The sequence below is a fragment of the Echinops telfairi genome, unplaced genomic scaffold, assembly GCF_000313985.2.
Source record: "Echinops telfairi isolate 266 unplaced genomic scaffold, ASM31398v2 ScPeMD7_7469;HRSCAF=8507_1, whole genome shotgun sequence".
Classification (NCBI taxonomy): Eukaryota; Metazoa; Chordata; class Mammalia; order Afrosoricida; family Tenrecidae; genus Echinops; species Echinops telfairi.
Window position 1 is genome coordinate 116,822,600 of NW_022111373.1, and position 11,260 is coordinate 116,833,859.

Here is an 11,260-nt window from a genome sequence, read left to right on the forward strand (position 1 = left end):
AAAAAATGGTCAAAGCAATCGGAGAAAGAAGAGACCTGACTGACGCTGGAACACAGATCAGAGTGACAGGAGCCACGACACACGAGAGGACAATAAGCCGTTTCTTTAAAAGCTCGGCAAGAACGACAGGATAGGAGTAACATCAAAGGTGAGAGAAGTGTGTTTCTGCACAAGATGGAGTATCAGGGATTAGATTGACTCGCCCACCTGAAATTCCAAGGGGGAAAAGAGAACCCACCAGACAAAATACATCAAAGTTGTTTTTAAGACACTTGACATGGCACAACACAAACGGTGATCCCCGAGAGAGAAAACAAGTCGCTTCCCTAGCTTGATTTTCCACTGGAGCCAGCATGCCAGCGGTCCAGGGAAGCTGTGAGAACCCAAAGGTGATACGGACCACGTCATGTGAAGAGCCCCGGTCATACTTGACCCTGGCCAAAAAGCTGCAGAAACCGAGACAGCAAAGGAGAAGAATCGATGTTAACTATGCTGCTCTCGCTAAGTGAGGTGTAATCAAGAGAGACCAGTCCATGGGGAAGGACATCATGCTTGGTAAAGCAGAGGGGCAGCGAAGAAGAGGAAGGCCCTCAGGGAGATGGGCGGACACAGTGGCTGCAACACTGGGCTCAAGCACAGGACAACTGTGCGGTGGCACAGGACCGTGCAGAGCGTCGTCTTGTGCCCAGGATTCCTCTCTGTCGGAGCTGACCCAGAGGCAGCTGACAGCATCTCTCAGTGTTAGGGTGCAGGGAGGTTCTCATCTTCCTGTTTCTATTGGCCAACCCATTCTTTGATCCTTCACTAAGACCCTAAACTATAAGCGCTGCTCTCGGGAGAACAGAATAAAACTCTATTCTACCCTAGAAAACAGAGCAGAACTCCTCCCGCCTTAGGGCGCCAGGTCTTTCTGCGGGGGACATGCTGGTGGGCTCAAAGCAGCCCCATCTTTTGATTAGCAGCCTGATGCTTTAACCACTGTACCACCAGGGCTCCTTATTATGTAATATGGAAGAAAAGAAAGGACTTTTTTTAAAAAAAGGAAAGAACAAAGACAAGCAAGAGAAAAGGAAGGCAGGAGGGAGGCATGGAGGGCGAAAGGAAGGAAGGAAAGAAGGGGGTGGGGTAGGGAAAGGCCCCTCGGATGGTTTCTAAGCCCAAGAGGAAAATGTAGCCAGCCAGCCAGCCGTTTACCTTCTTTAGCAGCTGAATTGCTTTTCGGAGCTCTCCTTTGGCAAAGCAGATCCTGCCCAAGTTATAAAAGGTTTGAGCGACCTCTTTGCTGCACCCCCTGTGGCTGATGACCTGGGACTTCAACAGAGCCTTCATCATTGTATAAGCCTCCTAGGCGATGGAGAGAGAGAGTCAGCCTAGCATTTGGAAAGGAACACATGGTGCTAAGTCACCTGTCGCCCACTCCATGAGTTCTACCAGTGTCCTAGACCCGCAGCACCAGTCAGTTGGGACATGCCACCTGAATGACTTGTTTCTATTAAAAGTTAAAGTTTGTCAATAATAATAGCCCGTGTAGATGTGTATAATGTTATTTCATTTTAATGGCTACCCTTTGAGAGAGGAATGATCATTGCACTCATTTTACAGAGGGAATCGAGACTGATAAAAGCTAAGTGCGTTGTCTGAATTCCGTCGCCTTCATTTTCCCTCATGAACATTTTATTTTTGAGAAATTCCAAATCTTCACAAGAACAGAAAGACTAGCACAAGGAGTACCCGATAAAGTTTTCATTTGGATTCACCTATGGCTACCAGTTGACCACTCTCTCTCTGTCCACACACGCCAGCATACATACGTGTAATCAACCTAATGCCCTATCCCCACAACTTCAGTAGATATCGTCTCAGAAGAAAGACACCCTTTTCCACCTAGCTACAAACACATGACCACCCTCGGGCAATGGCACCCGGATATGGTGCTGCTGTGGGCGGCGTTCGGTGCTATGAAGTTGGTTTCAACTGAGAGCGACCCTGCGCACCCCTGAACACAACACTGCCTGGTCCTGTTACCTTTGAACCCATGGTTGCTGCCACTATGCCAACCCACCCTGCGGAAGATCTTCCCTTTTTTTCATTTACTCTCTACCAAGCATGATGCCCTTCTCTAAGGGCTGGCCTCTCCTGACATCATGTCGGGCGGGAGTAGGTGAGATGAACGAAGTCTTTCCATCCGTGCCTCTAAGCAGCATTCGGATGTCTCCTGCTCACAGGAAACAAGATTAACAGTCCACATTTCCTAGTTGCCCCAGGAATGCTTCTTTTAATGTTAAGGCTATAGGATCAAATGAAGAATCCCAGCCTGTGTTGTCACCATGACACCAGGCTCTTTAACCTGCCATTCTCCTGCCCTGTATGACCTTCGTTACATTGGACATATTTGAAAAGTCCAGACCAGATGTCTTTCAGGCCAGCTCTCACACGGAATCGCTCACTCTAGTGCAAAAATGGAGATTTTGGATTGTATTCATTAGCCTTTCCAATGTGCTTGCTTCCCAGGGATTGCACGAGTCCCCTCATTGTGGGCGACCCCACAGACTGCACATCACCCAATGCCTGCGTCATTCACGTGGACGTTTAGAGGTGGTTCTCCGGAACTGGTCTGGACACACACTCATCGTCTGTTACACGTGGCACGCCAGAACCACAGACTGCTTCCAAGGAAACACGCCAGTGACCAGGACTCCCAAGGCTCTGTAATGATCTTTTTAAGAGTACGAAAATATGCATATAGTTAGATTCTTGTGTTTCTGTTAATTTTTACTGGTGTCACGTGAAGCCTCTGTTTACAAAAAAACCTAAACATTCCATTCCATGGGAACACAGTTCTTGAGACTTCTGACTTTCGGTTGCAGCCTTCAAGAAAGACTTAGGCTCGGGGGTGAAAGAAAAGCAGTTATTTAAAAAATAGGATAATCCCACAGGAAATGTGTTTAACATCTAGAAATTAATTTACTGTTAATCAACTACTTGGTAATGTGACTGTCTCGGGGAAATGCGGCATTGAAAGTGTGCCCTGATGGAGTGCCTTCTGTCTGGGAAGGTGACCTGGAAGTACTTGGTGAGAAGCAGACGGCCCATAAGTCATTGCTGCATTAGGTTTTTAAAGTAAGTTCCAGTCCAGAAGAGAAGGGACTTTTGCTTCCACTCTGAGGAGGTCCATTTCTGAAACCTTGCTCGGCACCTGGCTGTCACATGGCCGGCAAGGCCAGCTCACACTCATCTGTGTTTCCCACTGGACTGAGGTACAAAGTTGGCTTGGTCAGATAAAAGCCCTACGGGGGATTTAGAGAGAGAGATTCAGTGTGTTCGTCTTGTATTACAGAGTAAAGGTTCACGTCCAAAGGTTTTGAGCTTAAACTCGTGGAGCTTCCAAGTGAAAAGGCAAGCAATAAAAAATACTTCATCGCTTTGTATGGATGTCTGCTTCTGATTGTTGCGAATGTGCACAGGGATAGACACACCAAGTCACCCTTTCCGACACGTACAGCTCAGTGACATCGGCTGCGTTCAAGGTGTGCAACTTTATAACATCAGTTCTTTTAAGATCATCTTACTGGGGGCGCTTACAGCTCTTACAACAGTTCATACATCAATTGTATCATGCACATTTGTACATATGTTGCCATCATTATTTTCTAAGCAATTATTTTCTATTTGAGCCCTTGGTATCAGTTCCTCTTTTTTCCCTCCCCCCACCCCCTACCCTCCTGACCCTTTGATATATTATTTTCATATCTTACACAGACCGGTCTCCCTGCCCCCAAGGTTTCTGTTGTTCCGTCCCTTGGGGGGTGGGGGGTGGTGTTATGCATTGTTCATTGCAATAGGTTCCCCTTTCCTCCTTTCTTCCCCCTACTCTCATGGTATCACTACTCCCATTTCTGTTCCTGAGGGGTTTATCTGACCTGGATTCTGTGTGTCATGAACTCTTATATGTAACAGTGTACATGCTCCAGTCTAGCCCACAAGGAAAGGCAGGACTGGGGTCATGATAGTGGGGGGTGAGGAAGTCTAAAAGAACCAGAGGACCAGAGGAATATTGTGCGTCTCATAAGTGCTGTACTGTATGTGCCCTGGTTGACTCAGTCCTTCCTTGTGATCCTTCTGTGAGGGATGTCCTATTGGCTACAGATGGGTTTTGAGTCTCTGCTCTGACCCACCTCCTTCTCAACAATGTTTTGCTTTGTTACTTGATTCTGTTGTCACCTTATGATCACACAGGCCGGTGTGCTTCTTCTATGTGAGCTTTGTTGCTTCTCTGCCAGATGGCTGCTTGTTTAACTTCAAGCCTTTAAGACCCCAGATGCTCTATCTTTTGATAGCCGGCACCATCAACTTTCTTCACCACATTTTCTTATGCATCCATTTTGTCTTCAGTGATTGTGTCGGGAGGGTGAGCATCACAGAATGCCAGGTTGTGGGAACAAAGTGTTCTTGTGTTAAGGGAGGGCTTGAGCAGAGGCCCAAAGTTCATCCACTTCCTCAGTGCATTGCCATATAAATATATGTACATAGGCCAATGCCTCTGCTTTTATGAATATATTTACATAAGTGCACACCTATGTTTATATCTCTATCCATCACTTTGCTTCCTAGATCTGTCTCCTGTTTCCTTTTACCTTCCTCCTGCCTCACTATCATGTTCACCCTTCTTCTGCCTCTTGGTAATTCCTCTCAGCTAGATTGCTGTTGCTCCAACACCACCAGATCTCTACATCCTCTTCATTGTTGCTTTTACTTCCCTAGTTGTTCCCTTGGCATTATTTGCTCACCACTCCTCTCCCCCGTCTCTTCCTTGCCCCAGGTCCCTCCAGAACAGTCCCCCCCGCCCGGTCCCATTGCTTTTTCCTCGGGCTTTCTTCCCATGCCTATCATATTGGTAGGCAAAACAACAACAACAGAGACAAAACAAAAAGAAAACAAAAGATTGAATAAAAAGAGGAAAAAATACTAGCCAACCAAAAAACCCTGAAAAAGCATACATCATTCCAGGCGTGTCCACTGATCTTTATGACTATCACCCCGCTGGTCCTGGGGGGTTTTGGGAACTGCCCCTCCTAGCCTGAAGTCTATTTTGGGGGCTCCTCCGGTGCTTTGTGGCTTTTCTTTGTTCCTGTTGCTGACCTGGTATGTTCCCTTCTTGGTTCACCCCATTGTGGGGGGTTCACACTGGGCTCATTCCTGGCACAGCTAATCAAGAGTTGAAGACCAGAAATGGAGAAATGCACTCCAAGAGGAAATAACTGGCTGCTAGTGCCCAAGGTGGAAGCCAATTTGGACTTAAAGGATTAAATTTACAGGACCAGAGATGAAGTGCCTGTGTCCAGGAATAGACAGAACTTTTATATCAGAAGAAAATCGTTTTTCATTCCTATCCCAAGCTGCACCAGCCCTGTTGTGTCCCTGATTTGTTTCTAGAACCATGAGATGAACCATTAGTGACCTAATAAACACTAGCAATGATATGTATGGGTGGAGCATGTTTACCTGCTTTTTTCCATTTTGGACAAGCCATTTGGAAAATTCTTCAATGGTTGTTAGCGTTTCAGAATCCTCTGAGCCCAATGTTGCTTGGTATGCAGTGATACTTTTTATATAATATAGTTCAACAATATCTACAAGAAAAGGGGGCCAGAGAGGAACATTTAAGGCAAACTGCTAACCCTTGCAAGTGCCTATTATGCACGCTAGTTCAATTTATAATAAGACACTTTCATACTTCGAGTCAGCGCCTGGTCTCACTCAGGGTTTCTTGCTGCTGCTGTCAGGTGTGGCTATGGAGGGAGAACAGAGTAGCATTACCCCCACAGGGCTGTCTACACTTGCAATCTTTATGGCAAAAGGTCACCAGGTCTTTTTCCGAAGGAGCCACTGGGTGGATTCTAACTGTTAACTTTTGCATTAACAGTGGAGTGCTTAATGGGGCACCACGACAGCTCCTACGTTTGAGCCAGACCCACCGCCGCTGAGCTGCTTCTGAGGCATGGAAGCCTGATAGGACCAAAAGGAACTGCAACTCAAGGTAAAGCAAGCTGGAGTCTTCCCAACAGTCGACCCCACGGCAAGTGGAGAGAAGAATGACGTTGTCAAAGATTTCATTGCATTTCGATCCACAATAAATGCTCATGGAAGCTGCAGTCAAAGCAAATCATTGGGTATATTGGGCTGATAGGCTGCTTGAGATCGATGTAAAGAATTGAAGAGCAAAAATGTCACCCTGAGGAGCAACGTGTGCCTGGCCCAAATCATGGTTCTTTTCAATTATCTTATAAACATGTGACAATTAGACAATAAATAAGGAAGACCTGAGAATGGGTACATTTCAGTTACTGTGTTGGCAAAGACTATTGAACGGGCCATAAACTGCCAGAAGGACACATCTGTCTCAGAAGTACAGCCGAAAGGAGGTAAGGAGAGGGAGAAAGGTGGAACAGATTACAAGGTCTACATATAACCTCCTCCCCGGGGGACGGATAGTGGAAAAGTGGGTGAGGGAGACATCGGATGGTGTGAGATTTATAAATAATAATTTATAAATTATCAAGGGCTGGGGGGAGGGGGAGCGGGGAGGGAGGGGGAAAATGAGGAGCTGATGCCAAGGGCTCAAGTAGAAAGCAGGTGTTTTGAGAATGATGATGGCAACATATGTACGCATGTGGACACAATTGATGTATGTATGGATTGTGATAAGAGTTGTATGAGCCCCTAATAATTTTGTTAAAAAGTAGTACAGCAGGAATGCTCCCTTGAAGCAAGGAAGGCGAGACTTCATCTCACTGACTTTAGACATGTTCTTCGGAGACCAGTCCCTGGAAAAGGACATCGTGCGTGGTAGAGAGACAGCAAAATATAGGAATACCTTTATGATTTAAAAAAAATTTATGGACACATTTTTTATTGTTTGAGCCCATTGTTGTAGCCACTGTGGCAATTCATGTCATAGAGGGCCTTTCTCTTTTTTGCTGCCCATCAGTTTTACCAAGTGTGATGTCCTTTTCCAGGAACTGGGCTCTCCTAGCAACATGTCCAAAGTACATAAGACAAAGTCTCACCAAAGCCCTTGCTTCTAAGGACCACTTTGGATGCACTTTTTTTCTTTCTGTCTTTTTAGGGGTTTCTTTTTCTTTTACTGGTCTCCATTTGTTCCTGCACCGCTTGTTTGTTAAAGGTATCCTTTATCCAATGAATTGCTTTTGTACCTTTGTCACACATCAATTGACCATACTTATGTCGATATTGTGTGAAAGCAGAGAATACTAGGAAGATGTTTACTTGTGTTTCAGTGACTATGCCGCAGCATTTACCTGTATGGATCATACAAATTACAGATATCCTTGAGAAGAATGAGAATTCCAGAGTACTCAAGCAGAAGCTGTATATGGATCGGGAGGGAGTTCTACAAACACAACAAGGGAATACTGCGTATCTTAAAATCAAGGTGTGCATGAGGAGGGTTGGATCCTATCACCACACTCATTCCATCTGTATGCCGAGCAAATCGTCAGTGAAGCTGGATTGTGTGGAGAAGAGCACGGCCTCAGGGTTGGTGGAAGGCTTATTAGCAACTGCGCTATTAACACAAGCTTATTAACACAAGCTTGCTTGCTGAAAGCGAGGAGGGCTTAAAGCACTTGCGGATGAAGATCAAGGATTACAGCCTTCAATATGGATCACAGCTCAGTGTCAAGAAAACCCAACTCCTCACAACTGGATCAATAGATCACATCATGACGAAAGGAGAAAAGATTGAGGTTTCAAGGATGTCATCTTGTTTGGATCCATAATCAATGCCCATGGAAGCACCAGTCAAGAGTTCAAAGATTTTATTTCATTGGGTAAATCTGCTACCAAGACATCTTTAAAGAGTTGAAAAGCAAGGATGTTACTTTGAACAAGGTACATGCCTGACCCAAGCTGGGGAATTTTCAGCCATCTCATAGGCATGTGAAAAAGTTATTGAGTAAGGAAGGCCAAAGAAGAATCCTTGGATTTGAATTGTGGTGCTGGTGAAGAGTAGTGAAGGTACTGTAGACTGCCAAAAGGACAAATGAATCTGTCTTGGAAGAAGAATGCTCCTTGGAAGCAAGTTTGGAGAGACTTAGTTTGGGCGTGTGATCAGGAGACACCCGTCACTGGAGAAAGGCATGCTTTGTAGGAGTGGGGGCACCGGAGACGAGGCAGGCCCTTGACAAGATGGACTGACACAGTGCTCCACCGATGAGCTCAAACAAGAGCAGCTGTGAGGATGGCACAGAATCGGGCAGCGTTTTGTTTCGATGGACACAGGGTCGCGAGGAGTCAGAAACAGCTCGATGGTGCTGAGCAACAATTCTGAGCTCTCTGTTCTGTTCCACTGACTCTCTTTGTCTATCCTCTTGCCAATACCATACTTGCTCGATTATATTGCTTTACAGTAAAGCTCAGTGAGTCCTCTAAGCAGGCTGAGGATCTTCCCTCCCTTTAAGCATGAGTGTGTGATTTTCCCAAATGCTTTTAGGCATCAGTTGATATTATTTTCCTTTCCAAAAATTAAAACAAACAAACAAACAAGCAAGAAAAACAAAACTCTCTGCCCTCTAGTCAATGTGAGTCATCCTATAAAACAGGGTAAAAATGTCCCTGTGAATTTCCAGGAGTATAACTGTTCATGAGAGTAGAAAGCCCTATCTTTCTCTCATGGAGTGCCTCGTGGTTTTGAACCGCTGACCTTGAAGTTAGCAGCCCAACGTGTAACCACGGTATCACCAGGGTTCCTCTGGTGTTTTCCTTTAGGCTGCTAACATAGTAGATTGAGCACTGACCCTCCATCATCTTTATAAATGAGTTTGAAAAGTGAGCCAGCTTAAATGAACATTCTCAAGAAAAGAATGCCACTTGGGCAGTGAGTATCATTCTTTTTAATATGTCGCTATATCTATTTTAAGGATCCCTGGTGGTCCTGTGGGTTAAGCATTGGGTTGCTAAACAAGGTATTGGCAGTTCTAACCCACCAGCTGCCCTGAGGAAGGAATTTAAGGCTGTCTGCTTCCATAATGATTTACAGCCTTGGAAACTGTGGAGTAAAATCAAGATTAGTGGGTATGTATTTTGTAGAGGACTTTTAAGTCCATACTCATGAGGGGTACTGGTCTGCAGATTTCTTAGTAATACATTTGTCCGGTATTGGTACTGGGCTAATGCTGGTTTATAAAATGAGCTGGGAAATGCTCTCTCTGTTTCTGTTTTCTGGAAGAGATTATGTAGAATTGGTGTTATTGGCCAGGGGAAACATCTTGGCCTAGAGATTTTTATTCAAGTTAACTAAGGTTCATTTTGCTCAATAGTGAAAGGATTATTCAGGTTATCATTCATTTAAGAGGAGTTGTTTGCCTTTTAATTTTGTTTATAATACTTTTCGATAAGTATGTGTATGTTTTAGATCTCCCTGTAAGTAAACCTTCTGATGTTTTAGGGTATGTATTTGTGTGTGCTTACAGATTAATTCCACCAATTTTTAAGTCTAGTATTATTTGTTCCAGTTTTTCATATGGTTAATTTTTGTTTTCAGGCTTGATGTATAAAATTCTAATCCATCTAGCATTTAATTTAGTGAATATGAAATGAAGACCCTTTTAAAAAAAAAGCCTTAGAATTTCCCAACTCTATAAGCACAAAGTTTTTCTCACATAAAACAGCAAAAATTATATTTATTAACAGATGAAGTTCTTTAGAGCTACAAAGACTATGGAAAAAACCCACACAAACCATAGAAACACAGATACATATAAATGGGAAGTACACAGACTCTGCATGCACAGAGTTAAGTGTTTTTTAAAGAGAAGGATGCTTAGCTGGAAAACACCATCAGATCTCCAATGAATATTTATGCTATGAAAGTTAACTTCTAAATACCAAAGGAAAAAAGTGTTTATTTAATGCCATGAGGGAATCCAAGCATGGAGACATAGGCTGTAAAACCTGTGATACATATGAAAACACACACACTCAGCTATGGCTGGAAAATAATGTATATTCAGGTAAGTTACTTTCATAAGCAGAGAAGATCAACGTTTTAAAAATGGTTACATTGCATTCTTCACAGACCCCAAGTTCCTCTGGTCTCGGCCCAGAATCCATACTGCCCCATGCCCACTGACAGATCAACTGAGCTGCACACAGGCCCCTGTCTCTTTTCCTCACTGGACCGTCCAACTTTTCCAAAGCCACCCGCTTTCCAAAAGGATGAACTTCCCAGGCAAAGGTCCATTGCTTAAGGATAAACCAATCCCGTGGCTTTCCTGTAGAACCCCTGCTGCCATTGCTGAAGGATAAACCAATCCCGTGGCTTTCCCGTAGAACCCCTGCTGCCTTGCTTTTGAGTTTCTCTAGAGACAAGCAGCTGCTACACGTGACGTCCTGTAAGCCAGAGGACAAGAGGCAACATGTAAAGAGGTGGAGGAGGAGCCAATGCTTCTCTCTCTCTCTCTCTCTCATTGGATTTCCTCAGCAAACCACACATCACAGGTCACAATCCTAGGGGGTGTGGTCTCTACTCTTTAGGCAGGAAAATTGTGCTGAAAGTCTAAGGGAATAAAGGAAACAGACATCAGATTCATCGCACTGGTTTGGATATGCCAGCAAATTTCTTGAGGCTGGATATCATCAAGCCTAAGTTCACACATAACTGATTTGGTACAAAATCGTGTCCGTGGTACTGTCTCTCCGTCATAACACGAGTAGTGGATTCTCATTTACCGAGGCTTAGACAGGCCAATGTGCTTCCTTCCATTGACTAGGAATTTACGATACTCATGGGCTACCTCTGCTACCTACCTTTGTACTGGGCCTCTCCAGCCGTGGCATAAGCTTTGGCTAGCAACGCGCTCGCCTCCGCGGTTCTGGGGCTGAATTCCGTGAAAACAGACACACAGATAGAATAGGCCTGGAATAAAGAAATCAGGACAAAGTCAGTGTCCAAATGACAGGACTTCACAGCGGACGGTCTAGTGGCTCTCACAGAATTGTCAATTAAGAACCAATCTGCAGCGACTGGCGGCATTGGTTAGTCTGGGAAGGGAAGGACCCACTGCCTGGGCAGGGGCATTTCCTAACATTTCTCCTCAGTGCGGCAGGGACTGCTGCAGACTGGGAGACTGGCTGGCAGGGGCTTTTCTTCGGGATCACTCGGTTTCTGCCGGTTCTGTTGGGTTGCCCAGGCACCTTTTGTATGGCACCGGAAATCCAGTATTTTCATCCTTGTTTTAAC

General features: G+C 44.8%; 1 protein-coding gene across 1 annotated transcript in view; it reads right to left on the minus strand.

The window, feature by feature from the left end:
- TTC23L (tetratricopeptide repeat domain 23 like) overlaps window positions 1-11,260 on the minus strand; it is a 72,172-nt gene that overhangs the window by 29,048 nt on the left and 31,864 nt on the right. Inside the window, exons 8-10 of the mRNA XM_030888982.2 lie at window positions 10,828-10,936; window positions 5,503-5,630; window positions 1,195-1,344 (exon numbers count right to left, since the gene is read on the minus strand). Of these exons, the coding sequence (XP_030744842.2) occupies window positions 1,195-1,344; window positions 5,503-5,630; window positions 10,828-10,936 (387 nt within the window). The remainder of the gene's footprint in view (window positions 1-1,194; window positions 1,345-5,502; window positions 5,631-10,827; window positions 10,937-11,260) is intronic.